The following is a 20779-nucleotide window of genomic DNA, read 5'->3' as shown; positions in this document are numbered from 1 at the left end:
TTTTTAACGTTAGTGTGTAATGTTGCTGTTTGAGCATAAACAATATCTGCAAAGTTATGACGCTAAAAGTTCAATGCAAACGGAGATATCGTCTTTTAAAATTAAGGCAGTTTAATGCCTACAAAAATGGCTCGTAGGGACTACAACAAGTTACTTCCCGGGTTCGCGACGTCACAAATCCTGATAAACCCCGTCCCCGGGAACATGCAACAAAGGGGGCGAGGCCATGCTGCACTGCTTTAGAGAAGAGGAAGAGTTGTTGCCATGCCGTCAAAACTAGGGGTGCACGAAAAAATCCATTCGTATATGAATAGCGATTCTGTCTTCTAACGATTCTAATGGATTCACAAGTTTCAAAATCGATGTTCTAAAGCAGCGGTTCTTGATACTGTTCCCCGTGTCCCCCTGCTCTGCACACGCTCTGCATCACTCTCTCTCTGTCCCCGGTCTCCATTTCAGAAATCTGGGCACCTTATTCAAAGAGCCAAACAGCTTAACCAAACAAGTAACCAAACAAACAGAAATACACAAGGACTTTGGTCAAGCAAATTGGATAAAATGATAAAATTTCAGTGAAAGCACAATGGGGAGACCGGCCATCCGAAAACACTCTCATAATGTGACTGTAAGTCATGTAAACACTTTTAAACTAGAAACGCCGGCTTGGGAGACACTCGTAATTTGGGCTCTTTTCATACAAGATGCTGAATCGATGGGGCAAGAAAGCAGTTATATACACACAAGAGCATTTTTAGGAACAAAAATCCAAGATCAAGGCTATTAAACTATTTAAATGAATGCACAGACAATGTAACAGCCACAACTCTTGATTAATGAAAACAATTTTCTTGTTTCCTTGCAATAATGGAGCAATACATTAGCTATATACTGTATTTAAAGCTGCTGATGCATGTAAGTTTAATGTTCAAGAGTCACTAACAATGATATTCTTTTTTAAATATGTGTTTGGAGAACTGTAGCATTTCATCACTTGCTCACCAATGGATCCTCTGCAGTGAATGGGTGCCGTCAGAATGAGAGTCCAAACAACTGATAAAAACATCACAATAATCCACAAGTAATCCACACCACTCCAGTCAATCAATTAATGTCTTATGAAGTCGAAAGCTGCGTGTCAAACAAAACAAATCCATCATTAAGACATTTTAACTTTAAACCGTTGTTTCCAGCTAAAATATGAGTCCCTCTATTCATAATATTGCTTTCTCCAGTGAAAAAGGATGTTTTGTCTGAATCAGGAGAGAAATATGCACAAATCAAGCACAAAAACAGTCTAAAACAGCTCTGGATAAATATGTGGGTGGATTTTGATGTGAGAGGTTTAACGTTAGTGTGTAATGTTGCTGTTTGAGCATAAACAATATCTGCAAAGTTATGACGCTAAAAGTTCAATGCAAACGGAGATATCGTCTTTTAAAATTAAGGCAGTTTAATGCCTACAAAAATGGCTCGTAGGGACTACAACAAGTTACTTCCCGGGTTCGCGACGTCACAAATCCTGATAAACCCCGTCCCCGGGAACATGCAACAAAGGGGGCGAGGCCATGCTGCACTGCTTTAGAGAAGAGGAAGAGTTGTTGCCATGCCGTCAAAACTAGGGGTGCACGAAAAAATCTATTCATATCTCTCTCTCTCTCATTCAGATCATCAGCTCAGCTCCAACAATGAACTGTTCCAATTATACACTTATTTTCACCTAGATATGAGAAGCATTAAACATAGCGTGCAGTTGCTGTACTGTATAAAAGCTTTAATCAGGCTAAAACCGTATATTAAACGTTAACAGAAGCAGTAGCATTTACAAATAACAGCGTATCTAAAAGTATGAGACAACAACAAACCAAAAACACACCATTAAGAGCCGTGCTTGCACAGGTTCTGCGCGATCCTCTTCACTAATAATATCCTCTGCGTCTCAATCGGGCTCAAATTGATAAGCAATATAGACGGCGCCATTGTTTACAATACAAACGGAGCACTTGCCGCTGAGATGAGGGGCGGGACGATTAGACGTTTAGAGGCGGTTTAGCCAATCTCAGCACACTGGACCAGCTAACCAATCTAAGCCCATCGCGTATTTCTGAGGGAGGGGCTTCATAAAAGCAGGAAATGATCAGCGCGTTTATAGGAGAACGGACAGAGCAGTGTAGAATAAAGGTAAATTATGTGAAAAATAATGCGTTTGTTTTTTAACAAACCATTAACACATTAGACTGCACCCCATAAACACAACCAAGCCTAGAAAAAAAAAAAACAGTCAACCACCCCTTTAAATAAATAACAAACCATTCATTTTTCTACAAATACTATGGTTAAACTATGGTTAATGTAGCAAATTAGCACTTACCTTAGCAAACTACAGTAAAGTAGCATTCTCAACACTGCCTGGTTGGAATTCTGTATTAACCAATCATCATCTAGCTATGAAAATGGCTATTTTATAATAATATACTACCCCCATGACGACCCTACGGCGTGATTCTGAGTCACTATAATGAGACCAGTTTTCCCACTAGTACCTGAGTGCTTTCTGTCCTCCTCTGTCCTCTTTCCTGTGTAACAGTGCTTTGTTTATAAACCTGTCTCTCTCTCTCCTTGTCTGTCCCTCTGCAGGTAGCCAGGCTCAGTTCCCCATCGCCCAGAATGTGACGGTGGTCGAGGGCAGCACGGCTAACATGACCTGCCGAGTGGATTATAATGATAACACCTCCCTCCAGTGGTCAAATCCAGCACAACAGACCCTCTTCTTCGGGGACAAGAAAGGTGAGTGTGGGCAAGATGTGTCGTAAATCAGTCTGGTGTGGTGAGCCAGCAGCAGAACCAGAGTGGGTTACTGGGTCGGGTCGAGTGGAAATCTGCTGTGTAAGGATGAGTTTGGGCTCAAGACTAATGAGACTTAACATTCAAGCGTGTCGCTCTCGTTCTCTCTCTCAGACGGGCCAGGCACACAAACAAACCAATCAATTCTTCGGTTCATAGCATCCACATCAGCACTGCAATAACAAAAGCAATTTAGCATCATTAAAGGTTCCCCAGTGGTGAAAGATGAAGTGTTTCACTTCAAGTCTTTCAGGATACGTACTCAACGCACAACAGTTTGTTTACAGCTGATTTTATGGCTTCGCTAATGCAAATTAAAGTGGTTTATTCCAGTTTTTTCATAAATACATATGACCCACATACATTCTGTAAAGTGCTGGGCTGGTATTTATCGTTATGTTTAATTGTTATATTTTAAAGTATTATAATTATTAAAGATTTTAATAAAACAATTGATTAATTTTAATAATTTATATTTTAAATAAATTATATATATGAAATGAAAGAGAAGGTATTTTGTTGTTGCTTTGTGTTTTTTGAGTCTGCAGTCAGCACAGTCCCACCTGAGCTACAGGCACCATGTAAAGCACATTTACTGAGAGCAGAAGCTGAGAGCAGGACGTGTTCTTGTGTTCAAAGACAGCTAGATGGAGCACAGCAGAATGGAACACAAATCAGGGCTCTCAGGGGACGTTTTTCAAAGCTGAACTACTTTTAACTTGACATGGCACCTTAAAAATATGGTGCAAGATTCTGAAAAGCAGGAAGACGCAACGTCAGTCTGACAAGTGCACATACTCATAAGCTATTGATAGACTGATTATCTATCTATCTATCTACTGATTATCTATCTAATATTTCTAATCTATCTATCTATCTATCTATCTATCCATCTATCTATCTAATATGTCTAATCTATCTAATCTATCTATCTATCTATCTATCTATCTACTGATTATCTATCTATCTATCTACTGATTATCTATCTAATATTTCTAATCTATCTATCTATCTATCTATCTATCTAATATGTCTAATCTATCTAATCTATCTATCTATCTATCAGCTATATGGAGCACAGCAGAATGGAACACAAATCAGGGCTCTCAGGGGACGTTTTTCAAAGCTGAACTACTTTTAACTTGACATGGCACCTTAAAAATATGGTGCAAGATTCTGAAAAGCAGGAAGACGCAACGTCAGTCTGACAAGTGCACATACTCATAAGCTATTGATAGACTGATTATCTATCTATCTATCTACTGATTATCTATCTATCTATCTACTGATTATCTATCTAATATTTCTAATATATCTATCTATCTATCTATCTATCTATCTAATATGTCTAATCTATCTATCTATCTATCTATCTATCTATCTATCTATAATACTTCTAATCTATCTATCTATCTCTAATATTTCTAATCTATCTATCTATCTAATATTTCTAATATATCTATCTATCTAATATTTCTAATCTATCTATCTATCTAATATTTTTTTAATCTATCTATCTATCTATCTATCTATCTATCTATCTCTAATATTTCTAATCTATCTAATATTTTTTTAATCTATCTATCTATCTATCTATAATATTTCTAATCTACCTATCTAATATTTCGAATATATCGATCTAATATTTCTAATCTATCTATCGATCTATCTAATATTTCTAATCTATCTATCTATCTAGCTATATATCATTTCTAATCTATCTATCTATCTATATATCTATTATTTCTAATCTATCTATATATCTATCTATCTAATATTTCGTATCTATCTATCTAATATTTCGTATCTATCTATCTATCTATCTATCTATCTAATATTTCGTATCTATCTATCTATCTATCTAGTGCAACACATTTTCATTGCTAAAAATTATTGATTGATTGATTGATTGATTGATTGATTGATTGAGGTCACACTAAATTATTGTTGCGTCACTGGCTGATTTCTTTTCTTCTGTCTTCTTCACGCCTTAACTTAATCACATTATTTAGACAGGAACAGCTTTGTTTGGCTGGACTGGATGGCAAAAAAAATCTCTCTGATTGGTGTTTAGAGGAGAAATAAGGATTCTTGGTGGCATAACAGAAAAATGAAAGTCTTTTCTGAGATGGAGCGAGTTATGTTTTGATTGACAAAGAATTGTCTAGGAAATAACATATGCAGATGATTCATTCACAATAAGAACACTAACATGTATTTAGGAAGCAAATGAGGGTCACTTTTGATTTCCTGTTCACTTGAAATATTTTCAGAAAATAGCCAGGAGTTGAAAGTAGATTTAATTTGTTATCTGATGTTAGTAACGGCAGGGCTTTTGTTTGTCTGATGAAAATAAGTCGCTTCATTAGTCTGCAGTGGAGAGCAGTACCATCACTGACATTTACGACTGCGTGTGTGTTCATGTGTGGGAGAGTGCAGGCTTGAAATAATGTATTATCTCTGTATATGTGCAGGTATTTGCTCTAGTTTTCTTGCAAAAACAACTGCAGTCATATTTTTGAAAGCACAGTGCTTTGAAATGTTTTGTCTCTCTTCATTTGGTTTCTCCTTGGATCTGAGATTATATGTCAATTCACATTTTACAGTAATTGACGATCTTGAAATTGGCTTTGTGAGGAGCTCCAAGCTATTCTTTCAACTTTATAAGGAATAGTTCACCTACAAATGAAAATTCTGGTAATATTTAACTTTTTATTAGATGAAAATGAGCAGCGTGAACATTCTGCTAAACATCTGTTTTGTGAAAGTCAAATGGGTTTGAAATATCATGCATAAGGCAGAATTTACACTCCAAGACCAAGCTGACTGTGTTTACATTAATAACCAAGATGCTATGAGTCTGTCAGTCTGCACTATCTAGTGTTGTCAGAACTTTGTAGTAGTAGTCATCACATGAACATGACATTATTTTACACTTCCTTTTCTTAGAAATATCTAAGGAATCTACAGTACAAAACAAGAACCCAGTTACTGTAATTCTTCCAAAGCAAAGATTACTCTCTCCATGATTCACACATAGGAATTCTTATGCATTCATTAACCTTAACTGAACACCAAGTGATGATTTCATTTACATGTATACATTATGCAGACAAAAATTACTTGCGTTTCATTGTAGGTATACATTTTATCAGTTCATGCATTCCCTGGGAATCAAACCCATGACCTTGAGTACAGGAGCACTTCAAAACAGATTTGCTGTACATGCACATCACAGTCTAATTGCAAAAAAGAAATGTAAATGCTCCATGCTGTCCATCTTTTTCAGAATGCTCCTTTATACATTCCTGTATATGTTATTCAGATTAAATTAAAATGAAAATTAACAAAAGTACTCTTCTGGAAATCTGTAGCACAGTAATATAAAACTAAAAAGTAAATTAAAAATGTTCTCGTTGTCATGCTCTTCCGGTTATGTTAAAATTTAATAAATTATGTATTAAATTGATAAATTCTGGAAAATAAAATATTTCACAATATTGCGGTTTTTCTTTTTTCTTCAAGGAGCGTTGAGCATAAGAGATTTATTTCAAAAACATTAAAAACTCTTTTTAATATTAATATCTTACTGACCCCAAACTTTTTAACGGTAGTGTTTGTCCGATACATATCTGACATCTGATTGATTCACAATTTTATGTAATTTATTCCTGTGATCAAAGCTGAATTTTCAGCATCATTACTCCAGTCTTCAGTGTCACATTACCCTCCAGAAATCATTATAATATGCTTATATGCTGCTCAAGAAACAGTTTTTCTTAATATTATTATGATCAATGTTGAAAACAGATATTTTTGTGGAAACAATTTTTTTTCATAATTTTCTTTATGAATGCAGTTCAAAAGAACATTTGAAATAGAAGTTGTGTAACATTATAAAAGTCAGTTACACTTTATTTTAAGGTATCCTTGTTACAGTGTAATTATACATTTAAATACTGAGTAATGTTAATTAAATAAGTGTACTTACTCTATGGTTAGGGTTAGGATTAGGGATTGGTTTAGGGTTACTCGTATATAATTATGCATAATTAATTATTATAGGTACATGTAACGTGTAACAGACACCTTAAAATAAAATGTTACCTAGCAATTTAATGCATCCTTGCTGGATAAAATTATTAATTTCTTTAAATAATAATAATACTGACCTCAAACTTTTAAAAAGGTATAATCACATAAGATCCAGTCTGCACCAGAGCAAATCAGAATTGGTTGATAGAAATAAATGAGCTCTAAATAATGACAATAGTCTTATTTTCAGGTGAACTAATCTTTCACATTTTTGTATATATAGTTTTATTTGTTCACATGATTCAAATGAAGGCAGAGTGGTTTGAATGATGAAATGATCTGATCTCATCTTGGTCCTCATCCAGTTCTTTTCCAAGGATTTGTATGTACAAGTCACACTAAAACTATCCGTATATGTATTTTGTCATGTTTTCTTTTCACATCTCCCAAGTGAACTACATGCGCCAGTTCTTGGCAAGCTGTCCCGACTACACGGAATATGGGTAGAGCGCTTTCTTTTGCTCCGTGTTTGCAAACACCCGGGTACTGAATCTGGCACGGCCACTGCAGTCGCCAAGAGGGACAGACAAACCAGTCGGGGGTTTGATGTGACACTGACACAGATTGGAGGAAGTGAGCAAGCTGGCAAGATCAACCAACATTCTGCCAGCGTTCAGCCAACATGATGCCCTCCTGGCACCGGTCCTTCACCCACCTCCCTTGGAGTGGACAGATGTGCTGTTGTTGAGGGTGAAGTAACGGTGGTAATTCTGTAGTGGGAAGTGCCCGCTTCAAATTGTACATTAACCAGGCCAGATGTTAATTAAGATAATTGTTTGGAACATGATGATAATAGAATGAGCACAACGTGAATTTAGTGATTGTAGGAAATCGTATTTGCTAGAAGTTGTGTTGGCACTTGTTGTGGTGGATTGAAGGTGCAGACATACGCCTAGACATAGACACCAGTTCCCATGGGTGCTCAGGAGCTCAAGCACCAACGGGGAAATTGAGCGTTATGTAAAAGTGAATTCATTTCAGCACCATTCATCAATTTGTGTGCTGTTAACACCAGCCAACTGTGACTGCAAGTTTTTTCTATGAGTAGAAAAGCTGTACTCTACTGTTCAAAAGTTTGGTGTTGTATGATTGGTAACACTTTAGTATATGGACCAATTCTCTCTATTAACTAGTTGCTTATTAGCATTCATATTATTAACATATTAGCTGTTTATTAGTATTTATAAAGCACATATTCTGCATGACCATATTATAAATCCCTAGTCCTACCCAATACCTAAACTTAACAATTTACTAACTATTAATAAGCAGCATTAGGAGTTTATTGAGGCAAAAGTCGTAGTTAATGGTTTGTTACTAGCAAGAATTGGACCTTAGAATAAAGTGTGACCGTAAGTCTTTTATGTTTACCAATGCTGCATACATTTTAAATTAATTAATAAATATTATAAAATATTTTAATTTTAGGTAGGTAGAACTGTTTTCTACCTATTTTGAATGTAATTTATGGCTGAATTTTCAGCATTCAGTATACCAGTCTTTATTATTCCAGACCACAAAACTTTTTAAATGTTACTATTTAAAATACTTTTAAGTTGTAAAATATTTAGATATAAGATTGGCATGTGCAGAATGTTGATGCATCAGCCATTGTGTTATGATATGAAATAAACAGAAACATTTGCTAATTTAGTTGTTAGCAGAAAATGAAAAAAGAGGGATAAGACCAACGAGAGACACAGTAAAAGAGATTTATCTAAACAAATATTGTATATACAGGCATATGAATATTTACATTTTTAATTGCACATATTTAATTGAAGATATGTCATAAAAGCATCATTAACGTCATTAACAAATAGATACAATAAACTTTTGATATTCAACATAATATAATGTCATTGTCAGTCTTGTGTTCCTGTGTCTTGTGTTTCCCTCCCTCATATGCCCATTTTTGGTCTTCCTGTTCCTGTCCTCATTATGTTAATTTGATTCCACCTGTGTTTCCCTTGTTTCCTCGTTATGTTGATTAATTCCCTCGTTTCCTCCCTTGTTACTTAAGCCCTGTGTTTTGAAGTCTCGAGCGTCCGGTGTTATACAGTATGTCTTCATGTCCTCCTGCGTTCCAGAGCTGTATCCTGTTTTATTTTATATAATTAAAGTCTGTTGGTTTTGAGCAACTCCCGCGTTTCCTCGTTCCCTTGCTCCCCGTGAGTGTGACAAGTCATATCATAGGTCACTATTTTCCAGAGACATAAAATTAAATCAGTTAACCTAAAAACTGTTTCAACTGACTAAATCTCACAAATGTTGATATTCAGATGAAATGATGAACTGGTCCATCTTACCCTACATTTGTGAATGAAGCAGTCTATAGTGTGACTACTCAGACACATTTTTGACTTTAACAGAGTCGAGTGTTGTCACAAAGACAGGTGTGATTTCTCAGAATAAATGTTTCAGTGATAAAACAGTTAAAACTGTTACTGTCAGGTAGTAGCAGAGGTTGTGTTATACAAAAATGTGTTATAAAAAAAAATCTGTCATTTACTGAATTTGAAAACCTGATGGATAAAAAAGCTATCTGCTCTTTTGTTTCAGAAGATTCACAGAAAAGAATGCAATTAAAAATGTATTTTTAAGCAACATAAGCATAATATAGCAATATAACTATATGTTTATGACAAGCAAAAGGCCTTATGAATTGTTGTAATGCTGTTAATTTACTTATGATGATATATAATTTATATTTATGACTGGCATTTAGTTAAGCCTTTACTGTATGTTTATTTCATTTAATTTGGTCAATTAACTGTTTGTTGTGTTGTCGCTTATGTAATAGATGCTATTTGTTGTAATAGCACCACGGCTCAACAATGTAGTACATATTATTTGATTTGAGTACCTTTTATTTGCATACGTCCTTTTTCATAAGGATTGTGTGTGTTATTTTGGGAAAGTCATTATGCTGGGGGAAACATGCAAGGTGAACAATTTAAAGTGCATCATTTAAACGCAGCGCTCTCAGTGGGAATAAAACAGTCATTGTCAGCAGTGTGTGGGGGGCACGTTTGGCATCAGGAGACTCAGGGCAATAGTGTGCACTATTGAACGAGAGAGGAGGGCAAAGACAGAGAGTGAGTCGAGAGAAAATTGGCTGTGGTCACAATTAGGTCTGTAAACTGAGACTGAAGGATAGTCAATCTCCAGTGGCCTTGGGAAATGAATGGTCTGGTCTTGAGTGACCGGAGACTTTTCTGCAATCAGTATTAAAGGATTTAGGAGTTGGTGTCTCATTCAGTGTGCTGTAATAAGTATGATTTGGTGGGTTGATATTCCTTTTGGTCAGATATTGTTCATATTTGAGTCTAAATCTGTCATTCGGATTAACCTTTGTTGCATCTGGTTGCACCGTAAAGCAACAGAGAATGTTTTTATCCCAACCTGCCCATTATCCATATATTGAAAAGCCTCTTGAATCAAAAACAACTTGGCTGTTCTGTATTTATGGTGATTTGTGCACTGGACACAGTAGCAGATGTCACTGAACCGCCATTTGAAAAATGGCTTTAATCCTCAATCATGAACAATGACAGCAAGATGCGGCTTTAGACCAATCGGGGTGTGTGAGATATATATTTTTTACTGATGTGCTTAGGTACAGTCCATTATATTTTGATTCTGGACCACTGGAATGAGGAAATGGAAAAGAAGATTGCTTATGGGCGCTCACACTGAATTTCAAAGAGATTCAAAGGATTTATAATTTATAATTATAATGTTACACTGTGCTAGCAGCACATCCTCTTTGAAAAAGACGGTCAATTGTGAAAGTGGGAATATGTGGAACCTGTGTTTGTGCAAAACCACCAAATTTGAAAAGGATAAGTCAACCATCACTATTTCTATGGCCCATGCTTATAGTGTTAGGGATTGGAACAAATATGATTGGAAGTCATTGTGCATCGTTTGCACTTGAATGATATGTCAAATACAGATTTTGAGAAAAGGTGTGCTATTAATTTTCAAAGAAATCAGCCTTTTGGTTCTCAACTGACGAACAGTAAAATGTGTGAAATTGCATATACTTACAATGAGCGATATCTTGGCACCAGAATATCATAGGGTTTATTCACACTGCACACAAATGAGATTTGGTTTTCAAATATGTTCTTTAGGACTGACTATACTCTTAATTTACAAGTGATGAAGTCTGATCCAATTGTTGATAATAATTTGATAATTGATAATTTGTTGACTATTGATAATATATGGTGCACAACGTTAGTTGATATAGTAACAATGTGACAGTATGCCAAGAGCCAGAGTTGGCCATTGGAAAGAGTCAACGAAAATTTGAATTTTCTCACTGCTGTGCTGAACTCACCTATTTTACAACATAGTGAATGTAAAAGTTTGCAATCCACCTTATTTTTAATGTAAGAGCAAACACAACTGTTTTTAACATGAATGTGTGAGGCTTCTGGTGTCACCCACTTCCAGTTATTTTAACTGTTATTAACAGTCCATTATGCTTCTTGATATTGCAATCTGGTATTTTTTTATGATATAATTTTAATTTATTGTTGTAATCATAAACATACTGTGTGTTGTTCAAATAGTTTTACCGTTCACTATGTTATTCTTCTAGTTCTGCATGACTCTCTGAGAGTTTCGTATGGTAATATACATGGCAAATTAATGTTAATGTGTTTGGTCTTGGCGGAATAGATCTGCTGTGGCAGAGCAAGTACCGAGATTTGCTACTGCCAATACATCCACAACATGCTGCTGTGAGGCTGGAAGAAATACTGCTGCTGCACATATAACATATATGAAATAACCCCCATATATAACATACATTGAAATCACCCCGTAGCAGATCAATATATGTGGAGCTGCTGATGTGAAAAGAAACCAGTTGGCTGCATAATGTGAATGAATGATGTAATTATAACAGATTGAGGAAGAACCTACCAAGCGCTAGAGCGCTATCTAGAGTTTTGTGACAGAACTTTGTATTTAGCCTAGCTTAGTTTAATGAATTTAGCTAATGAATCAGAAGTCTTTTGCATTCATAGGAAATAGCATACTTCTACGTTGAAAAATAAATTAAGTTACATATTAATGTGGCTTGAATTACATTTGCAAACATCAGACTTCTTGTGTTGTTCTGATCAAACTACAAAACAAGTAAATTTAAGGTGGAAAAATGCCAAAAACTCTATGCCTGTCTAAAAAGCAACTTTGTGCTGGGCTATTTTGGCTGTGGTTAGTACACAACTAACTAGAAGCCTCCTAGAACATGCTAGCAAACACCTAATGATGCACTAATGTAACTCATCCAGGTTTACCCACACAGCTCTTGCTAGCTGGTCTCCCTTACTCTCACCCCAGTAAACCTCACTCCCGTCTGAGTCACAGCAACACTGCAACTGGCCTTACTAGCTGCATAGCTTGTACTAGTTGGCCTCTGTTTCACTTACCCCAGTAAACTCCTATCCGGGTCACGGCACCACTCCTATTTTCTACACAGCTCTTTCTAGCAGGCCTCCGTTACATTCACCCCAGTAAACTTCACTCCCAACCAGGTCACTGCACCACTGCAACTGATCCTACTAGCTGCATTGCTTGTACTAGTAGGTCTCCGTTACACTTACCAAGGAAACCTTGTTCCCATCCGGGTCACAGCACCACTGCAACTGGTCATACTAGCTAAATAGCTTGTACTAGTTGGCCTCCGTAACACTGAACCCAGTAAACCTTACTCACATCTGGTTCACGGCACCACTGCAAGTGCCACTTACATTGTCTTCACAATATGTAAAAATCTGTTAGATATTGACTGATATGGATAGACTTTATGCTTTGCAGCAGTTATCATGCCTGCAACAACATAAATTATATTGTTTCTTACACTTGTTTCTTACAAATTATCAGCCTTCAGACCAAGAGATGATGGGTGGATCAAGTTCACTCTCCTCTTCTGCACTAAACCCTTAACAAGACTTTAGTTCCTAGCATGCCAACAACCCAGTGGGCGGCCTATAGGCTCACAGATGACATTCTGGTTCTCTGGAGTGATACAGCTGATCACTACAGAATTAACCTGCAATTTTTTTACTAACTATACCATGGTGAAGAAGAGAGTGTTACACTTGTTTCTTACAAATTATCAGCCTTCAGACCAAGAGATGATGGGTGGATCAAGTTCACTCTCCTCTTCTGCACTAAACCCTTAACAAGACTTTAGTTCCTAGCATGCCAACAACCCAGTGGGCGGCCTATAGGCTCACAGATGACATTCTGGTTCTCTGGAGTGATACAGCTGATCACTACAGAATTAATATTTTACTAACTATACCATGGTGAAGAAGAGAGTGGACTATATAACCCTCATTCATTGTCATTTGGCCTCATCACCAATCCTTTGTGTGAGGCAACTCCTACATGAGGGCTATATCTGAGAACAGCCTGTGAAACAGAGCGTTGGTAGGGCCTGAATATGTAGGGAGGTGTGTATTTGTGTGTGATTCACATACAGAACACACTGTGAGTCTGCGGGGGTGTGTGATTCTGGGCTAAATCCTAAATCCACCCCGCCTAGATTATCAGATACATTTCTCTTCTGCATGTATCCAAGTGAAGACACAGGAAGTCTGTGTTATACAGACACCCACCACTCCTCTGAATTATATATCAGTGGCTTATCCATAATAATGCCCATCGCGCCCTGTGTGCAGACTGTGTGATAGAGTGCCTAAGCCTGATGGATTGCTATGATTTATTTTTATACGTAATTTTGTTTTTACTTTTTTCAGAGCATTTTCATTGTACTATAGGATTAGGGAAAAGGATGAAAGACATTTTGAGCTCAATTTTTTATATTGTTAATGCAACACAATTTAATAGACTAATAGAAGGACATATACAGTATATAGACATACAGTATATAATTTCAATGTGCTTTTTATTTGGCAGTTAAGTTTGTCATTATGAGAACATTAAAGGGGTCCTATTATGCTTTTTCACTTTTTTTAATTTTAGTCATACAATAGTGTGTATGTTTTGGCATAAAAAAGATCTTCAAACTTACAAATCTCAAAGTCCACTCCAAAGGGAGATATTTCGTTTTTAAAAAATCCCTTTTCTAGAACTACAATGAACGGCTCGTTTGGACTACAGCGTTTGTTTTGCGGGTTTTGTGATATCACAAAGCGGCCCATTAGAATATCATTAAAATAATTCCCTCCTACGGAAATTCGAATGGTTGGGGGGTGAGGAGGGGCGAGGTCCTGGTTAGAACGCTTGGTTGAGTGCATCAGACTCAAGACGATGAAGAAGAAGTGCTGCTGTAGCCTCAAGATTTCGCAAGTTATTACACATGCACCTGAATAATTATGTATGTACATCATCAAACCCAGAACTAATCGAGCCGTTTGTGCCAGGATGGGGAGAAAGGTATTGTAATAATGTAAATTATGTAAAAAATAATGTGTTTTTCGAACCACCAAGCATTAGAGCATGTTCTAGTACACCCCCAAAACAAATTCAAGACATTGTAAAAGAGCATAATAGGACCCCTTTAAGACAGATTAATTTAAACTTCAATGGTTTAAACTCATTATTAGTAAACAGATAAACACTATTAGATTTGGTTAGTTTATTTTTCTATTTTTCTATGGAAGTCCCAGTTGCGCAATTGTTATATGAAATGTGTTAGTAAAAATGTATGTATCATTTTATATATTTAAATATATTTTATTAGTAACACTTTAGTATAGGGACCAAATCTCACAATTGACTAGTTGCTTATTAGCATGCATATTACTAGCATATTAGCTGTTTATTAGTACTTAGCACATATTCTGCATGACCATATTCTATATTCTTAATCCTACCCAATATCTAAACTTAACAACTACCTTACTAACTATTAATAAGCAGTGTTGGGGAAAGTTACTTTTAAAAGTAATGCATTACAATATTGCGTTACTCCCTAAAAAAGTAACTAATTGCGTTACTTAGTTACTTTCTATGGAAAGTAATGTGTTATATTACTTTTGCGTTACTTTCGCGTTACTTTTTAAATATAAGCAGGGTTTGATTGTTTTTAACATAAGAAGTTCTATTTATAGCAAATATGAAAGCCCTTTCACACCAAAAAGTGTAATGAATAAACCTCAGGCTGAAGCAAAAGTAAATTCACGTCTGTACAGTAGAACGCAGGAGAAGAACACTCTTCAGCAATAAAAAAAAACAAAGCACAATTGTTAGTTTGTCTAAAGTCATTTTTGCCTATTTTAACACTGTTAAGAAGCAGTAATTAGGAGTTTATTGAGGCAAAAGTCGTAGTTAATAGTTAGTGTGACCATTTTATTAATTCTAATACTGTGTATTGTTATATTGGTGGACATAAATGAAAATTATTAAATATAAAAATTCACTGATACTTAAACTTAAACAATATGAAAAATTTGAATAAATATAAAACATAAAAATAAAACGACAGAATTCAAAATATTAATAGTATTATAATAATAACATAAAAATACAATTGCCCAGCCCTAAGCATCCCAGTGGTGCTTAACCTCCCCTCCAGGGGGACTGTTACTGTAATAAGTGTACTTTTTACTTTGGTTTGGATAAAAGCATCCATGCAACTGGTGTGGTTGACCAGATGTACAGTCCTGTACCTCAAGAGCTTGCGTATCCATTTTAGCCCAAGGCCATTAGGAGAGAAGTGCCGCCGCCACTGAAAAATCGATAAGCACCATATGTCTCCCTTATCATGCAGTATTAATGCGATTGTAGCGTATGATTCATCATGCTAGAGCAGGATAAATTAGAGTGTATATGTCCATATGTCTATTGCTCCACTGTAACTTGATGTAAAGACCCAGCGTATGGGAAAACAACACCTGCAGAAAGTATTCATTTTGCACTTCATAATGAGAGACCTAACTAGCACGTATCGTGAAATGTAACCTCACAGATCCTGAATAATTTAGGGCTCTATCTTGTGGTGTGTCATACTGTATGTATCTTTCCCAGATGTGTCTGGAAATGTAGATGAATTTGAGCTGAAATCCGACTCTATGTATCTGAGAAGGTCTATAACAAACGCCATTTACGGTATACATATTGGTGTCTTTTTCTTTTTTTTTGAGCTGCGGCACTATTAACTGCTTTTTCAGTGGGTATCTCAAATGCTTCTGGCGCATGATTCCTGACATTCATTAGAGATGTTCAGCTCAAATTGCAAAAGGTCAAATTGCAGAGTGGGCTCTTAATTGGCCTGCGGCAATCAAAATGTTATGTTCTAAATTACTGCATTAATGGACTCGTTAAATTGCTCATTAGATAAGAAGATTCAAAAGCGAGCAAAATGCAGAGGAGCGACGTGAGGCGCTGTGACACTGTACAGTCGTCTGGTTATGTTTAAGTCTACAAGGTCTGCAAGGTTATATCAGTAAATTGTCTTTCCTTACACTTTTTGAAGGGGTTTATGTAATGCTTCTCTCTAATGGGTATTTTCGGGTTTTATTGTATCAGCACGTTCTGCATTGTCAATTCCAGTTTGTCCCTAGTGTACTGTTGAGGCCATTGTGATTTATATTCGCATTCAGCGCTGTGGGACAATAAATGTGAGAAATCAGACTGTGATCATTTACTAGATATTATCTATGTGGGGCAAAATCCTATTCAGGAATAAGATGAAAAAGTCCAACACACATTCAACTCACAGAATCTTAATTTTCAATTATATTTATGTTGCAGACATATTTCAGACACATACTAAATGATTATTTAAAGCACTGCCAAGGTAATGGGTTCGATTCCCAGGAAATGCATGAACTGATTAAATTTGTACCTTGAACATAAATGACAAAGTTGCTTTGGATAAAAGTGTCTGCAATATGCAGAAAAGTGAATATAAGAATACAGAATCTGTTATACGGAGTTATGGTGCTCATTTGGGAAATGTGGGTTCAAATTTGGCTTGTAACCTTGTTCCCCTTTCTGTTCCACATCACTTCTAGGCATTTTTCTGCTTTCAGCAGGATCAACAGCACTGAAACATCTCTGTTCCAATCTAAAAGAAATCAAACTCCAGCTTAAGTGCTTCATTCCATAAAACGCTTCTACAATTACAGATTGTAAATGCTGTGAATTTTTTAAAAGTTATTCCATTTTTTACTTTTTTTCCGAACCATGCTTTTGACTCCAAAACACGTGAAACAAGTCATCCCCATTTAACATTTCCACACTTACTTAAATGTCATTCTTAAAGCTCAACACCTCACATAGAGCCAAATGGTCCTCTAATGGGCTCCTATCATTATAGCATTACCAGTCGATAAATGAAATGTTAAGTGCTGTGTGACATTTCAGAAAGTCTCTATTTGTAGCTTAGCATTAAGGGTACTGGTAGGTAGAGATAAGGGATGGTTTCTACTATGACTGTATTAAACTCATTAGGGTCTTACATCTTTGTTGTTGATGAATGTGAAGATAGACAAAGGTTGATTAAGTTTAAAAGTATGCTTGATTATTAACTATTGACCATTTAGCTTGATGTTCACAGAGTGGACGATCAATGGTTAAACACCTGTAGTGACCTTCAAACGACATAATCTTGAGGTCTAACTTAACTTTAGTTACCTGCTATTTTTGTGGGGATGCTTTTAACAGTGTTCCTCCTCAAAAGGGTAAACAGCCGCCAGTCCTATCTGATGAAACAATCTCTGCATGTTTGCATATTCTGTGTGCAGTTGCATTTCTGGATAAGCTGTGGATATTGTAAGTTCTGCTTCTCAATTTTACATGCTCACAGAGCACATGAAAGCATTGTGTTCTTCGACTGACCCAAAAATGTCTTGTCTTCTGTTTTGATATAGCAACAAGGTTGATGAACAAAGGCTAACTTTTTGTGATGCAGCATGAGAAACTGAACCTTAGAGATTTGTCAGAGAGAATTAGGTTATTTTATGCGCACTAGCTATTCCCCGTTGTTAGCTGCGAATGTCTAATATCAAATTTGACCTGATATGACTCGGTGTAGAAAAGTCTCTAATAATTCCACAAGTGTTCATATGTCATCATGTCAGATGTTGCCCGGTTTATCCCTTGCACCTGGATCTGTTTTAACCTCCGATCATTGGCCACCTGCAGTAGAGCACTTTCTTGGCCCCTGAGAGCTGCTGGGAAGTAGCTTCCTGTCTGCGATGGAAGTACAGCCTCACGTCCCTGCAATAATCACAGCCTGTCCAGATAGTGACCAGTCACAGCTGGCCGTTGGAGCAGTCTAATTGCAGAGAGTGGGACTTCTGGCTTCTCTAAACGTGTCAGTGCCAAGACCGATGTTGCCAGCTGTGGGACAGTCACAGCCGCTGGGCCTGTCGCTCATGTCGCCGTCTCCTCGTCAGATGGAGTGGTCTGATTATGTCAAGAGTAGAAGCTCTGCTCCAAAGTTGGATGTTAAATGTGGTTTCAGAGCCTCTCTCAAAGTGCACTGCCAAATGATTGTTCACAAGTTAGGTGCGAAGACATTTTGTCGGCGGCTCTCTTCCTTCCAAGAGCAACAACACCAAATATATCTAAACACACAATATTATCCAAACGCGCCCGCATCCACATGCCCTTACGACCTTGAAAATAACATTCACAATCTGCTCCATTATTCCCCACTGCTGTCTTCTTCAATTCAGCCGTAATTCTTCTCGCCAAGTTTTATTTGTATGAGTCTTAGATAAAATCAATGCTGCAATTGGAGAAAAGCACCACCTAAACATACTAAATCACAGATCCGCATCATTAGACAGTTGTCAGACTGCTCCAGCCCAAGGGAATGCTGGAATGTCTGTCGGGTCATCTGCAAGTCAGCCGTGCATAGTTGCCTTCTTCCCCAAAAAAGATAGATAAGGGCGTAAGGTCAAACCGAGGGATTTACGCTACTGGAATAAACTGCGTTGAAGAAGTCAGAAGGATGTTGGAAACCAACCATTTCATCATGTCGACTTCTTTAAGCTCTGGGGAAAAGAGCTTTATCAGACATTGGCATTTCATGGAGGTTGTGACAGATTGGAGCTAACTCTGGGCATCTGGCAGGCTTTCGATTCTTTTTTTGGAAATGTGGATGTGGAGTTTTGCCAGCCCCTGTTGGCCTGCATTGAATTGATAACAGTTGTCTGTGGGGTTATTCAAACCTTTGTATACTTGTTTCTGTCAATGGATTTGGGATAGTGTTTCGAGCTTGACACCATTGTGTCAAAATAAGACGTAGCACAAAGTCTCAGCGTAAGTGAAATGAACCACCGCATCATGAGATTGTTGCATCAAGCTCTTTCTGAGAGTAGTATTCACCTCTTCGTTTGACCCTAGTGCAGAGACAGATTTGACCACTGAAGGAAGTCGATTTCAGACTCTGTGTGGGTGAATCTTTTTTCTTCCTCTCAGTATCTATCTTCTCTTCTCCGTCTTTCTTTTCAACGCCCACATCCCTATATGTTATCATTGTAGGGCTTGAATGGAAACTGCCAAGCGTTTTAGAGTCTAGGCATTGTACCATCAACCCTCGGATGCGGTACAAACAGCAACTGTTCCTCGCCTTGGCAGCTTATCATCACCTTTGTGATGTTCGGCGTATGAGTGTGTATGTGTTTGTCTTTTCTGTAAACAACAAGGGAGTGCACTCTTTTCTTCCATTCCTCCCTCTGTGTCTGAGGAAGATAGAGGTATATGGGCTGGTGGAAATGTGTCATCTGTTCCTAAGCTTTGATGGTCCTTGTCTCACCGGGTTTCTTTGGACTCAATCAGCAGGCCCATGTGTAGAGCGAGCCCAGACCTGATCACCTTTCCTCCCTTTATCCAATTCCGCTGTGTCTCCTTGCCAAAAAACCCCCAAGGCATTTGCCATCTCCACAAACCCTCTATTCATTCTCTGTTCATAACTCAGCACACATTCAGAAGGAATATTTAAACAGTCTTGACATTCTCTAGAAAGATGCTGTCTTGTAGCGTCAGATCTTATTTGTTTGGAGACACGTTGTCTTTTTTAACATTAATGTACATCTAAAAGGCTTCGAAAGACGAAACAATTGTCTCTGTTGACATGTAAGTAAATCCATTTTTCTGATATGACATGTCATTGTCTGCATGTAACAATGTTCCCAAAAGGGCAGTGAACACGTCTATGAGGAATTCCCCAGTGTTACAGAGTTTACAGAGACCAAACGTGAATGTCAACACACGTTTGCTGAAACGAAACCATGTTGGGACACCATATATAATTCATAGCATGATGTCTGCTGTTAAAGTGCCCATGAAACCGACATTACTACTGTACTATGATATATTTCCACTAACTGGTCTCATGGCAAAAACATACCTGGGGGCACTTTTTCGCAAGACGCGAAATACGTACCAATAAGTACATATCACTGCAGTTTCCAAAAGAAATGAACACTAGAGGCAGTAAAACTCCGACACCTTTTATTCCTTTTCACACAAATTTACAGAGTTTCGATTAATAAAGCGTAATTTTCGCACAATTACTTGAAGAATATCATGTTATGACTTCAAAACAATTTTAATATGCTGGGAGATTTGAAAACTGATGCTTTTGAATGTTAGCATCGCACATATCCAGCTTCATATCTGTGTGTTTTCATAGATGGTTGGTTTGTTTGGTAGCTCACGGAGTACGGAGATTTGAGAGGTGAGGACCTCAGGTCGAATCCCGTGTAACTACGGTTCGACAAAACAGTTCAAATCTGCATATAAGGAAGTTCAAATGGCACGGTTGCATCAACAAATGCGTTTTTATATCAGTTTTGCATTTGTTAACACTATCGGGTAGGTTTAGGGTTGGTTTCCAACA

The 20779-nt window shown here is 37.1% G+C and overlaps 1 protein-coding gene across 1 annotated transcript in view; it reads left to right on the top strand.

The window, feature by feature from the left end:
- The window catches only part of LOC107699225 (cell adhesion molecule 2-like), a 267199-nt gene that overhangs the window by 205545 nt on the left and 40875 nt on the right, over positions 1 to 20779 (top strand). The window contains exon 3 of the mRNA XM_016500423.1: positions 2635 to 2784. Within this exon, the coding sequence (XP_016355909.1) occupies positions 2635 to 2784 (150 nt within the window). The remainder of the gene's footprint in view (positions 1 to 2634; positions 2785 to 20779) is intronic.

This window comes from Sinocyclocheilus anshuiensis, unplaced genomic scaffold (genome assembly GCF_001515605.1).
Source record: "Sinocyclocheilus anshuiensis isolate Anshui unplaced genomic scaffold, SAMN03320099.WGS_v1.1 scaffold242, whole genome shotgun sequence".
NCBI lineage: Eukaryota > Metazoa > Chordata > Actinopteri > Cypriniformes > Cyprinidae > Sinocyclocheilus > Sinocyclocheilus anshuiensis.
Note: the sequence above shows the minus strand (reverse complement) of the source record. Positions and strands in the feature narration are given on the sequence as shown.